This window comes from Sinocyclocheilus rhinocerous, unplaced genomic scaffold (assembly GCF_001515625.1).
Source record: "Sinocyclocheilus rhinocerous isolate Xijiao unplaced genomic scaffold, SAMN03320098_v1.1 scaffold1436, whole genome shotgun sequence".
NCBI classification, from domain to species: domain Eukaryota; kingdom Metazoa; phylum Chordata; class Actinopteri; order Cypriniformes; family Cyprinidae; genus Sinocyclocheilus; species Sinocyclocheilus rhinocerous.
Genome location: NW_015647013.1, coordinates 839,398 through 852,446, shown reverse-complemented (window position 1 = coordinate 852,446; position 13,049 = coordinate 839,398). Strand labels below are relative to the sequence as shown.

The following is a 13,049-nucleotide window of genomic DNA, read 5'->3' as shown; positions in this document are numbered from 1 at the left end:
AGAAAGTCACATGATGAACCAAAGCCCATCACAAGCAGCTTTTAAATAATAACATATATTCACCTTTATTTGACCCTCTAACTCTAGCACTTTCTATTCTATTTACATATATATATATATATATATATATATACATTTAGTCATTAGACAGACACTTTTATCCAAAGTGACTTACACATGAGGACAATAAAAGCAGTCAAAACTAACAAAAGAGCAACAATATATAAGTGCAAATGACAAGTCTCGGTTAGCCTAACGCAGTACACGTAGCAAGGTGTGTGTGTATATATATATGTATATGTGTATACTGTATATATGTGTATATATGTATGTTTTTCTCTGCAGGATTTTGACATTGACATTGTGGCTGTGATCAATGACACTGTCGGCACCATGATGACCTGCGGCTACGATGACCATCACTGTGAGATCGGCCTCATCGTCGGTGAGTCACGCTCTTACATTTGCACTCGTATACAAGCTGAGATCAGCCAGCGTGCCAGTGATGCTGTCAGGTGTGCTTACTGTGAGTGAAAGGTGCTTTATTCAAACATAGACCTTTTGTTCTGTCACTTGTTTGGGTTATTGGTTGTGGGAATATAAGAGCACACATTTCAGGCATTTTATAGCCTGTTCAGGCCTAAATGATTTTGGTGGCATCTTCACAATACTAATTCTCACACTCCACTAAATGAACTAATTGTTTTGATTCCTGTTCCTCAATAGTGTGTAATTATAGAGGCCGGAGCAGTCTTTCTCACAACTTTATATGCTGTGCGCAGCCTCCGTTATTACACTCTCTAATTTCTACATAATTTTAACACTCTCTCACATTAGATAACAAATACAGAGCTAAATTTATAGCTGTAAGTGGAAATATAGCCAATGAGTATTTCAGAGGGAAAACAGCTGGAGTGAAGTTTTTTCTTTTGGAAAGAAATTTTAAAATTATGGCTATTAAAAAAACCCAAATTCTTCTCAGCAGCTGAGTCCTTAGCCATCTTCAAGAATCGGCTAAAAACACATCTCTTCCATCTTTATTTGACCCTCTAACTCTAGCAATCTCTATTCTAATTCTATTCTTTAAAAAAAATTCCCCTTTTAGACTTGCACTCTATTCGTTTACTGCTTGTTTTCTTTAAAAAAAGAATCTATTTTTATTTTATTCTATATATTTGTTTTGTTTTTATTTATTATACAATTAACAAAAGCAAAAAAAAGGCCTATAACACTACCTTGCTCTATTCTTTTTCTATTTCTATGAAGAAATTTTCACAGGAATAAATTACATTAAATGTAATACATTTTTATAAACTTTTATAAGAAAAGAAAAAAAAAATACAATGTTTTAAATAAGTTTTAATACCGAAATTTAAGTGTATAATGTGTAAATAAAATGTTTATTAAATTGATATTTAGTAAATAATAGCAACTGAACAAGAAGTCTGTACTTAATCATGATTACTGTCGTGCAAATGTGGAAAATCCTGGTTTATTTTGGCTTCTAAGACAGTGTTGAGAGACTACAGGAGGCTTTACTGGTAGCTGGGCTAATAAAACAAGCTTACCCTGTCATTTCCCACTGAGCCAGACCACTGTTGAGTCTACAATTGAAATATAATTGAACATCGTGAAGATGAAGTAAATTCCCCTGCCTGCACCTTTGAACACAATATTGTAGGATTAGAAGGAATCTGTTGCTTTTCACAGTGCTTTAAAACCAACAGGCTGTAGTTTCAAAGAGGAGTTGCATTGCAGAATGTTTGCGTTACTTATTTGCATTTGCTGTAGAATATTAACAGAAAAAAATGCATTGTAGACAAAGCAATAAAAATATCCCACACCTTTGAGACACGAGTCGTATGCATCAGTCATAATATTAATTAATATTACTCAGTACTTAAATGTATAATTACACTGTAACAAGGACACCTTAAAATAAAGTGTAACCTTTTAGAAAAATATAGTTTTTGCTAATCCACTGAAGTGACTCGCAGTTTCATGCTATAATTGATTTATTTGCGTGAAACATTTTTAATGTGGGTGCAGTTATGGTTTTGCATGCAACATGTAACATCAAGCAGAATTTCCAGGAATCTTCAATGCAAACAAATCGGTGTGTGTGTGTGTGTGTGTGTGTGTGTGTGTGTGTTTTACAGGGACGGGCACCAATGCATGCTACATGGAGGAGATGCGTCACCTGGAGCTGGTGGATGGAGATGAAGGGCGCATGTGCGTGAACATGGAGTGGGGTGCGTTCGGCGACGACGGTGCATTAGACGACATCCGCACCGAATTCGACCGAGAGATCGACGCTGGCTCCCTCAACCCTGGAAAACAGCTGTGAGTGACCGTTAGAGCCGCTAAGAGACCTTTAATGTTGTCCAAATGAAGTTCTTAGCAATGCATATCACTAATCAAAAATTAAGTTTTGATATATTTACAGTAGGAAATTTACAAAATATCTTCATGGAACATGATCTTTACTTAATATCCTAATGACTTTTGGCATAAAAGAAAAATCTATAAATTTGACCCATACAATGTATTGTTGGCTATTGCTACAAATATACCCCAGCGACTTAAGACTGCTTTTGTGCTCCAGGGCCACATATGTGCCTGCTGTAGTAGTAGCTACAAAGAGTCATTACATCAACTCCTATGCCATCATTAACTGTGCATTGCCTGATCAGAACTCACAGGTCTCAAGGGTTTTAAAGCTGCAGCTCCTGACCCTAGTCATTGTGACTCCACAGGTGCTTTCATTTAAGAAGCAGCACTTTGAAAGCTCAATCAAATCCCATCATGCTTCGAGTGCTTGTTGCCGAGCTCTTTAAATGCCCTCAGCGGTGGAGTTATGCAATTGATTGCCTTATTGGATTTGCACAACATGCACATACCAATAATTCAGTTGCTCTGAAGCCTCCTGCTTTTCTCTCCAGAGATCCCGGTTTCTGAAGATCAGTGGGGATACACTGTTTCTTTACAGCTGCAAGTCAATGTTATTGTTCTCTCGCATAATCTGCTCCCTGAGGCGATGAATGCTTAGACTGTGACCAGATCAAGTTCTGCAAACGTTTTTCTCTTCCCATAAATAAGAACTCTTAACAGCAATGTGGAAAGTTACAGTAAAGCACAATATGAACTCGTCAATTACTTACTGTACTTTTTTCAGTTTATTTATAGCAGTATATGTGACCCTGGAGCACAAAAGCAGTCTTAAGTCGCCGGGGTATATTTGTAGCAATAGCCAACAATACATTGTATGGGTCAAAATTATAAATTTTTATGGTGAGGTTTTAGGTTTGTATAAATAAATGAATACATACACTTTGTAAAAATCGACGCTTTTCAGAAAGGCGGGGCATAGAGGAGAAACAATAATGTACAGTATGTGGAAAATAATGTGTTTTTTGAACCTTAAACCGCATAAACACATTTCATTACACCAAATACACAAAATAATGTTCTTTTTAGCAGCATCATATGACCCCTTTAAAGGAGCCCGGTTGAAAATAATAATTTTTCCACTTTTTTTTTTGTGCAAAAAAACTTTATTAACATTATGAGTAAACCTAAATAAAAAAAAAATCCATATCGTGACACCTTTAAAGATTTAAATCCAATTTTTATTTATATTTTTGTCACACTTGCCGAGATTAAATCTTACTGCGAGTGACTCCTGTCTCTTCTATATTAATTACTTTCAAGGACTCGTCTCCAGATAATAATCATAATTTCCTCCTTTTTTCACAAATATTTCCTACACCCCTGATTACAGAGACGTCCCCCTGAAGTGAATAAAGATGATTGGGGATCTCTCCGGTTTATGGGTTGCAGCATGCATCGTAACATGCATATTTATCGTGCTTATCTCTGTGCTGCATGCTTTGTTTGTGTGCAGGTTTGAGAAGATGATCAGTGGGATGTATATGGGTGAGCTGGTCAGACTGATCCTGGTGAAGATGGCTAAAGACGGCCTGCTCTTCCAGGGACACACCACTCCAGATCTGCTCACCACTGGCCACTTCCAGACCTCCTTCGTCTCTGCCATCGAGAATAAAAAGTCAGTACCTTTTTGTGCTTGTGTGTTTCTTGCTATACTAAAAAAAGTGCGGCAGAAGTAAGCTAAAACTGATAAAGTTAATAAATAAAATGGCTAAATCCTGTTTTTAAAGGGAGTGTTCACTCTAAAATGAACATTTTTGGATTTGGAGGAATGTGGCATTGCATCACTTGCTCTGCAGTGAATGGGTGCCGTCAGAACGAGAGCTGATAAAAACATCACAATAATCCAGACCGCTCCAGTCCATCAGTTAACATCTGGAGAAGACAAAAGATGCATTTTTGCAAAAAAAAAAAACTTTTGTCTTCTCCAGATGTTAACTGATGGACTGGAGTGCTGTGGATTATTGTGATGTTTTTATCAGCTGTTTGGACTCTCATTCTGACGGCACCCATTCACTGCAGAGCAAGTGATGCAATGCTACATTCCTCCAAATCTGACGAAGAAACAAACTCATCCTAATCTGGGATTATCTGAAGGGGAGGAAATTATCAACAGATTTTAATTTGTTGGTAAACTATTTCTTTTAAATTGCCCTTTTCTTACAAATGCTTACAAATTGCATGCTACTTGTTATTATATTCTAGGCTGTCTATTTAATATTAAATAATAAAATATGTAATCATTATCATTCTCGTAATTTTTTCCCAAAAATAATGCTTTCAGTAAATAGGCCTACATGTAATTGTTATAATTGGCAATTTGCTTAGCTGATACGCATAGTGTAAATTTATGCAACAGTGCCCTTTACTGGTCTCACATTCTGTCATATTGAGTTAATGTGTTAAACATGTTTAATTAATTGCCTACTTTAAGAGTCAGCTTTGACTTGGTATACCATGATACTAAAGTGGTAAGTCTGAAATCCATTGTACCAAAAACATGGTACTTTTTGCAAGTTTTTTTTTTACTCTTTTTTTTATTTTATTAGAGCATGCTATAAAAGTTATACGTCAGAGATAGACAATAGGGGTGCCGACATTTGAAAAAATGTACAAAGATAGAAAGTTTGTGGATTGTTGTTTCTTTAGGCGGAGAGCCAACAGTCTGCTAGCTCTGTTACCATATTCATAGTATTTTTGTTTGACAAATCTTAGCCTGCCTTCCATTACATTGGAAAGTAATGTATTTAATTCTCTACGTGCTACAGTCAATTCTGTTAGTAATACAGGGGTTGTAGTCCATTTATGTTGTTGTTCCAATTTCCTAATAGTATTTTCTAATTGTTGCTGCTTATGTTCTCTTTCCCTTTTTTTTCGCACTGGCAAAAGCAATTATGCGTCCTCGTAAGTAAGCTTTAGCACAGTCCCACAATATTAGTGGTGATATATCTGGAGTGGTGTAAGTATCTAAGTAGAATTGTAATTCATTTTTTATAAATGCTATAAATGCATTATCATTGAGTAAAGATATGTTAAGTCTCCATTGCCTGGATATTGGTCTAAATCCTAAATCCCATGACATCATCAACGGAGCATGGTCTGATAATGTTATTGGCAAAATTGTAATATCTGTTACTCTATGTAGTTCTGATATTGACGTAAATAAATAATCAATTCGTGAATATGATGAATGCCTAGTAGAGAAAAAAGTAAAATCTTTCATATTGGGAAACTTTTGTCTCCATATATCCACTAGCCCGGTTTCTTTAAGTTGTCCAACTAATATTTTACTCATTTTAGGAAGAGGGGACTTTGGAGATGGTTGTCTATCCATATATTGTGACATGACACAATTAAAATCTCCACCCAGCAAGAGCATTCCTTTACCGTGTTGCAAGATAACCCTAAATATTTTATTTATAAAATCTGGATCATCTTCGTTAGGGGCATAGACATTCATGAATGAGACCTCCAAACCATCAATTATACCATTTACTAGAATAAATCTACCTTCAGTGTCTTTATGAACTGTAGTAGATGTGAAGTTCAAACCTCTATGAACTAAAATACAGACTCCTCTCCTTTTTCCTGATTTGTGAGATGAATAAAAAGCCTTATCCGCCCAGGACTTTGTCAATTTTTTGTGTTCTCTATCTGATAAATGCATTTCTTGGAGTTGTCTCAGCTGATTGAGAATTTTTTTTCTTTTGATAGGGCTATGAAGGCCATTTATATTATAACTTATTACCTTACACGGACCCATTGACCTGTATATGATACCAATAATAAATCTGAAGGCATGAAAAGTCTAAGGAGAGTAACAATACATACATTTGTGTACATATAGGAGTATATATGCCTCTGTATAAAAAAAAAAAAGGGGGGGGGGAGGATTGCTAACCAAGTATGAGCAAATAAAACTGCTGTTACTGTCATACCTCAATCTTTGGTCCCTATCATGATCTCTGAAGAACAAGAACAAAGCATGAACACATCCCAAAGAGAACATGGGATTTAACAAGTAGGAAAGATATCACTTTACAAATCAAGAAAACTAAATCAAACTAAGAGTTTCTAGGCTATATGCCTGTGTTTAGGCTACTATCCTAAGGTTAATAATAGGCGATGACACTCGCCTATTCTAGTACAGGGGTTAGATGTAAATACCCTTAAGCTCCAGCAGAGACATATTTTACTCAGAATGATTTAAGCAGAAACTATTGCTGCCTTAGCTAAACATAATCATCAACATTTTTCTAGAAAACAGGTAATTTATCCTACCCTCATTCTGTTATTGACCATGGCAGTGACAGTTTCCATTAGTCCATCATTCATTACTCCACAGAATTATAGTCCAAAAACATGCATACTTTCATCAGTTTAATCTGGTGGATAATTATTCATTATTTTGCATATGTTAGTCTTTGTGTCCTTCATCCACTCGATGATTAATCCCTAGCCCATGGAGCTACGATTACATCCGTGCTGTTTTTATGAACTTGTTGTGATGGTGTTCATCACAAAAGCCATGGCTTTCTCTGGGTCAATGAATTCTCTTTGATCGCCATTTAATGTGATCCGCAATTTGGCAGGATAGATGAATCCATAGCGAATGTCTGGCCGGTTGTGGATACGCTTTTTCACCTCTGTGAATGCTGCTCTAGCCTTTGCAACCTTTGCTGTGAAGTCGGGGAAGATGGCTATTGGGTGTCCATTAAACTTTAGTGGCGCCATCTCTCGTGCTTTCTTTAAAATCTCCTCTCGATCTTGATAATAGTGCATGCGAACAATTATGGCTCGTGGATTTCCTCCTGGTCGTTTAGGTGTCAGGCTGCGGTGGGAGCGGTCAATCTGTAGTTCTCTTTCGATATTAAGCGCTTCTTGAAGCAATTTGGATACCGCTGCCGTATTACTTGAGCCTGGAGTTTCAGCCACTCCCACGATCCGGACGTTGTTTCTCCTCATCCTTCCCTCTGTATCTTCACATCTCTCCTCGAGAAATTTCACTTGGCTCTCAAGTTTGGTCACCTTTGTTTGCAGTGTTGTAGTTTCATCTGACCATGCTGACAGACCTTCCTCTACGTCCTTTATTGTAACATTCACTCTGTCCAATTCGGTGCGCATAGCTAATGCATTATTAGCTATTTCCGACCTCATTTTTTGTAACTCGTTTTTCAAATAGTCGAAATCCTCTGCAAGAACTGCTTTCATTTCCGATCGCATTATCGAACCGATTTCTGCTCTTATGGAGGTCAGGATTTCGGTTTTCAACACATCTATGTCCATGTCAGTTTCATCGTGTTCACCTTGACGAGAGAAGAGGGTTTGGCTGGATTGGTTGACAGATCCCTTTCCAGTCGAGTCGCTAGGCCGCGAATTCCCGGTACCGTCGTACTTGAATTTTCTGAGTTTCGCTGTCATATTAGTATCTTTTGATGTCGTCTTTAAAGCATCAACGGTATCTCACATTTACCCGACCTTTAGAATGTATTATTTCTGCGATTGCTCTTGAAATAATTAAGTTTCTGCTGGAGCTCTCAAAAACGCGACTTACGCCATGCTTTGCTCACGAGCACCCCCACTTTTTGCTAGTTTTGAGATGAAAAATTGTTTATAAATAACCTAAATGCTTTATTTTTTTTGTGCAAAAAATTCCTTGAAGTTCAAGGTTAGAGTTTAGCATTAATGTTGACATTACGTTGACACATGACGCATTATGAGACCTGTTCAGATATCAGACTCTTTGGAGTTTTTGCATTTATTTGATCAAAAATACAGAAAAAAATTTTATATTGTGAAATATTATTGCAATTTCTAATATTGGTTTTCTATTTTAATATACTTTAAAATATAATTTATTTCTGTGACGCAAAGCTGAATTTTCAGCATCATTACTCCAGTCTTCTGTGCCACATGATAATATGCTGATTTATTATCAGTGTTGAAACTGTTGCGCTGCTTAATATTTTTTTAGAACCTGTGATATTTTTTCTTTGATCCTTTGATGAATAAAAAGTTAAAAATAACAGCATTTATTCAAAATGGAAATCTTTTCTAACAGTATAAGTCTTTTACTATCACTTTTTATTCATTTATCACATCCTTACGGAATAAACGTATTAATTTCTTTAAAAAAAAAAAAAAATTTACTGACCCCAAACATTTGAATAGTAGTGTATATTGTAACACAGCATTTCTATTTTGAATAAACACTGTTTATTTTAACTTTTTATTTATCAAAGAATCCTGACAAAAGTATCACAGGCTAGAGTAATGATGCATAACATATCACAGGTGTAAATAATATATTAAAGTATATTAAAATAGAAAACTGTTATTTTAAATTGCAATAATATTACACAAAATCAAATTTTTTCAGTATTTTTGATCAAATAAATGCATATTTGATGAGCATAAGAAACTTCTTTAAAAACATGAAAAATTTAAATATTTTTTTTCTTATTACAGATAAGATCAGCATAACAATTTGATTGGAGAGTTCAATGTTTTAATGTCTTAGCATTTGATTTAACAACAGTAGTACATAGAAACACACTTCACAAGTTTGTCTATAAAGCCTGATGGTTGTTTCATTCTTATATGATTAGATCTGAGAACCTCCAAATCAAATCTTTTTTATCCGTTCAAATGTTTAGGGTTTATTTTTATTTTATAGGTTTATTTTTTATTTTTTATTAGTTTTTGAAAGAATTATCTTATGGTCAACAAGGATGCATTTATTTATTTGATCACAAATACAAAAAAAAAATCAGTATTATAGTGAAATATTGTTGCAATTTTAGTATAAAAAAATTCTAATTTGTTGCAACCACAACTGTTTCTGAGGAGCTACATTGTTTGGTGGAAGAATACTGTTTTTATTAATATCATTACACTTTATTTGCTCTGTTTTATTTCGTGAAACAGTACTACGTATATGGAATAACCGTTTTATAAAAGCAGTAATCCCCATGAAGCCGTGGTTTACAGTGAATTTATAACAGCTAAGAATTTATAACTCCGAAGAACGATACAACTGTCCAAGAAACATTCAAAACTATGAAAGTGAACGGATTCATACCTTTAAGCAGATATTGGTGCAAAGCTTGGGCTCTGTGTCCTGCAGGAGCAGCGAGGGTCTGCTGAGAGCGGAGCAGGTTTTGAGAGGACTGGGGCTGGACTCGTCTCCGGAGGACTGCGTGGCCGTACAGAGAGTGTGTCAGATTGTCTCGACACGAGCAGCTCATCTCTGTGCCGCCGCGCTCGCGGCTGTCCTGCGGCAGATCCGGGATAACAAAGCCACAGAGAGACTGATTGTCTCGACACGAGCAGCTCATCTCTGTGCCGCCGCGCTCGCAGCTGTCCTGCGGCAGATCCGGGATAACAAAGCCACAGAGAGACTGCGCACCACTGTTGGCGTGGACGGATCGGTCTACAAGAACCACCCACAGTGAGTCCAGAACCAGAACCAGAACCAGTGTGTGCTTTCTGTAGCACTACACGACCAGTCAAGAGTTTTTGAACAGTAAGATTTTTAATGTTTTTTAAAGAAGTCTCTTCTGTTCACCAAGCCTGCATTTATTTGATCAGAAATACAGCAAAAGCAGTAAAATTGTGAAATATTTTTACTATTTAAAATAACTGTTTTCTATGTGAATATCTGTTAAACTGTAATTTATTTCTGTGATCAAAGCTGTATTTTCAGCATCATTACTCCAGTCTTCAGTGTCACATGATCTTCAGAAATCATTCTAATATGCTGATTTGCTGCTCAAAAAAAACATTTTTTATTATTATTATGATGTTGAAAACAGAAAAAAATAGAATTTTCAGGTTTCTTTGATGAATAGAAAGTTCAGAAGAACAGCGTTTATCTGAAATAGAAATCTTTTGTAACATTATAAATGTCTTTATCATCACTTTTGATCAATTTAAAGCATCCTTGCAAAATAAAAGTATTCATTTCTATAATTTCTTTTCCAAACAAATTATAAAATGATACTGACTCCAAGCTTCTGAATGGTATAGTGAATAATGTTACAGAAGATTTTTATTTCAGATAAATGCTGATCTTTGGATCTTTCTATTCATTAAAGAATCCTGAAAAGAATGTACTCAACTGTTTTAAATATCGATAAGAATAATAATAATGTTTCTTGAGCAGCAAATCAGCATATTATACTGATTTCTGAAGATCATGTGACACTGAAGACTGGAGTAATGATGCTGAAAATACAGCTGCGCATCACAGGAATAAATTACAGTTTAACACATATTCACATAGAAAGCAGTTATTTTAAATAGTAAAAATATTTCACAATTTTACCGTTTTTGCTGTACTTTGGATCAAATAAATGCAGGTTTGGTGACTTCTTTAAAAACATAAAAAATCTTACTGTTCAAAATTTTTTGACTGGTAGTGTACATGATTACCATATTCATATATAATGGTATTTACATAGCATTCCACTGTACAGTATAAAGAATACCATGTTACGGCTCTAATGTATGGTAAATGTTAGATTTCCAGCACTCGGTTGTTCAGACTCAACAAAACACTCAAAAGCTCATTACTCTATGGTTGAAAATGCATTTCAGTAATGCTTTTGAAGCACAAAATTCAACTTGCTCACCAGTGCTGTAATTAAAATGAGACTTTAGCACTTGTTTAACAGTTAAACATGTCAAAAATCCAGTTAAACTAGAGACAAGCATGTGAGGAGAAGCGAGACTCTGCTTTTGTAGGGTTCATCACACTTACTAACAGTTTTTCCTGGAATCTCGCTCTCTCTTGCTTCCCGACTGAAAAGGTGACGGGCTAAAACCTGCTGTTTCTGTTTATTTCCCTGTGCTGGATTGACAAGAAAATGAAGCGATCGCAGCTTGAGATGTAAACGTGTATTTGTGGGTTGTTGAGGAGCTTTTTGTGCAGCTTCCGAAGTTAATCTTGAAACAAGATTTACACTCCAAAAACACTGATCGTTCTGTCTGCACTTTTATGTCTTATTACTAATTTATTTGACAATGCTAGAAAAAAGTTTGTTTACAAATTGGCCAAAAACAATTACTGTGGCAAAATTTGAGATAGGAGCAAATGAGGACGACGGCTCATCAGTTCATTTGTAAAGTCTGATTGTTCCTGGATGTTGTCAGAGAGTGAATTTTGGAATCTGATTACGTAATCCAGATTACATGTAACCAGTTATTACCCAGATCTGATTATAAGTATGCGTGTGTGTGTGTGTAATAAATATATATATATATATATACACACACACACACGCACTCACTCTCACACACTCTCACTCACTCACACACACACACACACACTCACACACACTCACACACTCTCGCACACACACTCACACACGCGCACTCACACACACTCACACTGACACTCACTCACACACTCACACACGCTCACACACACACACTCACTCACTCACTCACTCACACACACACACATGCATACTTATAATCAGAGCTGGGTAATAAGTAAGGAATAATTGACGACGGGCCGTTGAATTATTAGAAAAATAATGCACACCCGAGGTGGTGATGCGGCCACGACGCGAAGCGGAGTCTGATCGTCTTTCACGTAATATATTTACTTGAAGTATCCCTGAGATTTTAAAATAAATATATTTAATAATATGTTCATGGTTCTCTGATGGTCACATGACATGCAGGTAAACAAAATATTAAATTTTTTAGTACATGTTTTATTTTGATTGATTTTAAAATTATTTATTTTAATGCAACATTTAATTAGTTATTAGCTTTCATTAAACTCACAAATCCAACACTTCATGTTGTTAATAACAATAAATGGAATATGTTTTCTTAATTTTTGTATTTTTATATCAATGTAAAAATCACTAACATTTTTGTCATGTAATTTAACGGATCTGTAATCATTAACGGATTGCAATTTGTAAGTAATCTACCCAGCTCTGCTTATAATACAAAATTAGTAAATTATAAAATTATAATTTATTATAAAATTATAATTTATTATAAAATTATAATTTACATATAAAATGTATGTATACTGGATGGATGGATAATATATAATAAGTATAAATATTATATAATAATATTTAATAAATATTAAGCGGTACACGTCATTAGACTTTTAAAAGATAAATTGCAGAATTATACTCTAAACATAAAATTATACAGTAGTCAACATTTGAAGTGGATCAAAACCTTTCATCAAAGTTGTCCTAAAACCAAAATGCGTTTTATTTATCATCAGCCATTTATCATCAGTTAGATGTTTTTTTTGTTTGCCACAGGCAATTTAAATATACCCCAAGCAATCTATCTTCATTCCAGTTTCATGTACTTCTGCTAATTTAAATGAGTTATTAAATCATACGATCTGAAAATAACACTTCACAGTAAGGATATTAACATGGAATCACGTTAAAAACTTTTTGTCCTCTAGGCTGAATCAGTATAGATTTAAAAGACTGGTTTTATTTTATTTTATTTTATTTTTTATTTTTTATTTTTTATTTTTTATTTTTTATTTTTTATTTTTTATTTTTTATTTTTTATTTTTTATTTTTTATTTTTTATTTTTTATTTTTTATTTT

General features: G+C 34.8%; 1 protein-coding gene across 1 annotated transcript in view; it reads left to right on the top strand.

Annotated features, from left to right (window-relative positions):
• LOC107708252 (hexokinase-2-like) overlaps positions 1-13,049 on the top strand; it is a 34,387-nt gene that overhangs the window by 4,715 nt on the left and 16,623 nt on the right. Inside the window, exons 4-8 of the mRNA XM_016512439.1 lie at positions 346-445; positions 2,160-2,343; positions 3,905-4,066; positions 9,575-9,699; positions 9,778-9,898. Coding sequence (XP_016367925.1) covers positions 346-445; positions 2,160-2,343; positions 3,905-4,066; positions 9,575-9,699; positions 9,778-9,898 — 692 coding nt within the window. The remainder of the gene's footprint in view (positions 1-345; positions 446-2,159; positions 2,344-3,904; positions 4,067-9,574; positions 9,700-9,777; positions 9,899-13,049) is intronic.